Consider the following 3,052-nt stretch of genomic DNA (forward strand, 5'->3'; position numbering starts at 1 on the left):
GGGATGCACATGCGCCCTGTCTCCTTGGTGAAAGGGTTTGCTGCCAACTTCATTTTTTCAGAGGAACAATGCTTGAGCTCCCCTCATGTGCTGTTGGTATGAGCCTGAAAGTTGGCAGAAACTGGAGACTGCACTGCAGACAGACATGTTGCTCTTTGCTCCCATTGCTAAAAATGTTTTTGGTTTTGGGTAATGTGTGCTGTTAATCATGTACAGCTGGTTGAGAAGGGGCCCTAATTTATTTTCTGAATGATCATGCATTACAAAAGCTGAACACAGATGTGCCAGTATGGCTGCTGAATGCGTTGCTGCCTCTCCACTTGGGGAACTGGTGCAGCAGAATGATTAACCAGTATATTTAAATCAACTGGGGGAAAATTGGAAGGCATTTATCGGGTCTGATCCCATGTCATTTGGGATTTGGTAGGGGCCTGGTCCTTTGGGTCTGATCTCATTCATCTGAGTACATGACCGTGAAGGGAATGGGCCTCTTCCCTGAGCTTCCTCTGCTGTAGATGCCTGGAGAAATAGCTGTACACATCTACTCAGCTTCCAACTGGGGCAAATTTCTGGATCTCTGTTCTTTGTCCTTTCCTGCCTGTGGGTGGCACAGATGCCCTGCCGTTCGTTCTAACATGAAGCTTTTCAGTTAAGGCTTCCTTACTGACAGAACCTGTGCAGCTCAGTGCTGAGATAAGGCCTGGTTCCTTCCAGGTACACATGCACCTAGTTCTTTTGATCACATCTCCAGGGAGAGACTCAGGCATTTCAGAGGGACAGGTATCATGAACCATCATGATCCCACCTCTGAAAGCTGGTCCACCTCATCCATCTGTATGGCTAGATCCCAACCAGTGAACTGTAAGCACATCATTCCCGTGGGGGTTACCAGCTCTGGGATGCAGTGTCAAGGTTGCGTCAGTGCCTAACCTGTATCTGTTTCCTTTCTTTTCAGAGGCTGTGTGTGCTGAAAGAGCATGGGATGCTCCCATACAACCTTACTATGGTTGTAATGGAGTTATGAATTGGTAAATAAGGTAGGTGGCTCTCTTTCTACTGATTCAATACTGATCCTGTTCTCTAGCACAAAGTTAATGGGGAGCTGCTACAGGCTTTTTTGAACTGGAGGTCATTGTTGATTATTGAAAATACAGGGGCACAGTTTTAAAAGAGCAAATGCATTAGACTTCTGATTATCAAAGCACTCTCCTGGGAGTTTCAATGGGATATTCTTTTCATCCTTCCAGTCAAACTATTGACTGGCTTTGCTATGCACTGTTAAACAGATGTCACAATGGCTGCATGTCATTCATGTGATGCACTATCCCTATTCTGCAACATGCAGGGATTGAATGATGCCTGCCTCATTCAGGTGGGATCAAAGCTGCAGATGTAGCCCATGACTTGAAGAAGGTGAAAGGTGAATTGTTTGAAAAATACCAGCTGCATACTGTTATTCTTAAGACAGTTTTTACTTGGAAAACCTCACGCATGCATGCAGCTCTACAATATTTATGTGAATAGAGTACATCCAGGGCACTTATTACCGTATATTGAACCTCTGGGTTAGCGCACACCTCTTAACATCAGAAATAAATTCACTGCCATGGGGGACAAGGGGAAGGAAACTTTCATATAAAAACAAATTGTGAGAAGAAATAGGCAAAGCAAAAAACGAACTTTTGCTCCCAGAGGAATACACCCCCCCCCTCCCGGAGTTACAGTATCGTTTTTCCTCACAGAGAAGTTGCATCCTAATCACTAAAATGCAAAGCCTCTTTTTTTATCGCATCTATGTTAAAATGCTTAAACTTGTCAAAGTAGGTCAAGACTTTGCAGGACACCAGCCGATAATAAGTTTCCAGTAAAGTCCAATCTTTTCCATTGCTTATTTCCTGCCATTCTTGCAACAGTTCGTCATCTGCCATTTCAGAAGATGTGAAAATGAATTTGTAGCAGCATCGATTGTATCTGACGTGCCTTTTCCCAGAAAATCGGGAGCTGTGAAGGGGAACGATGCCAGCGTTCTTAGCACAAATGCCAACAAAGACATCTGGAGGCACCGAGACTGGCACTTCCTTGGAAGCAATGAACACCTTCCGTGCAACGTCCTGGGAAATGACAAATGCTGTTCCGCTGCAGTAGTCAGGGTAATACTTGTCTGGGTATTGGCTGAGGGGAACGAAGCCTGGGCTTTGAGGGTCTCTGTCAGGTTCCCCTTGGTGAATGACCCTCCCAGTATAAATATCCTCCAGGTGTGTTCGTAAGCTAAACAAGTATTCAGCCAGACTTGGCAGGCTGACAAAGACTTCTTCCTCCATTAAGAGAATGAACCTGGCATGGGAGCAGAAAGTTACAGTCCACTCCATGCTCATCAGAGTCTTCCAGGTCTGATTCCTGGAAGAATCGAGGAAGCTTCCTTCAATGATGTCGTCATGCTTTTGAGACTCTCTGTTGATCTCCTGCTGCATGGTTTCTGCAGACGGCTTTCCTAAGGCAAACAAGGTAAGCAGAGCATATCCCCTGATGCTGGTCATGTTCCTCCATGTTTGTCTGATGGCATCGCGTCTTGTCCTGTTTTCTGGTCTGCTGCAGATGATGGTGAGCAGAAATACCTCTTGATTTGAACACGCCTCAGAACCACTGATGGTGTAGGATTTTGAAATGTTGGTCTTCCGGGGCTCCATGTCTAACTCCCTGGCCTTTTCCCGGATTTCGAGAATCTTTGCATCCGTGTATGTGATAGGTAATGATCGTAGAAAGTATTCCTCCAGCAGATCTCCTCCAAAGAGCAAGGCGTGGAAAAGCACTACGTTAAATAGAATGAAACACCACTGATGTGTCCGGAGCCTGCAGACTGTCACCTGGAGAAGGAAAGAGTGACATTCACTTCTGCCTGTACCAGATGGTAAAGATATACAGTTTGGAAGATGGGGGGATAGTTTTTAAGTTAGTTATAAAGAATTATAGTTATAAATGGAATTCCTGGCTTCTATTCCCTCTCAACACCTTGATTCACAAACTGTAAGATAACAAATTGGATTATTTTCTA

At 44.8% G+C, this 3,052-nt stretch overlaps 1 protein-coding gene across 1 annotated transcript; it reads right to left on the bottom strand.

Moving 5' to 3' along the window:
• Window positions 1-1,721: 1,721 nt before the first annotated feature.
• B3GALT9 (beta-1,3-galactosyltransferase 9) lies at window positions 1,722-2,836 on the bottom strand. Its single transcript, XM_090022861.1, has one exon. It carries the CDS (start codon window positions 2,685-2,687, stop codon window positions 1,755-1,757), a length of 933 nt encoding a protein of 310 aa, XP_089878987.1. The 5' UTR covers window positions 2,688-2,836; the 3' UTR covers window positions 1,722-1,754.
• Window positions 2,837-3,052: the final 216 nt, after the last annotated feature.

Source organism: Crocodylus siamensis, chromosome 11, assembly GCF_052110815.1.
Source record: "Crocodylus siamensis isolate JL-2025a chromosome 11, ASM5211081v1, whole genome shotgun sequence".
Classification (NCBI taxonomy): Eukaryota; Metazoa; Chordata; order Crocodylia; family Crocodylidae; genus Crocodylus; species Crocodylus siamensis.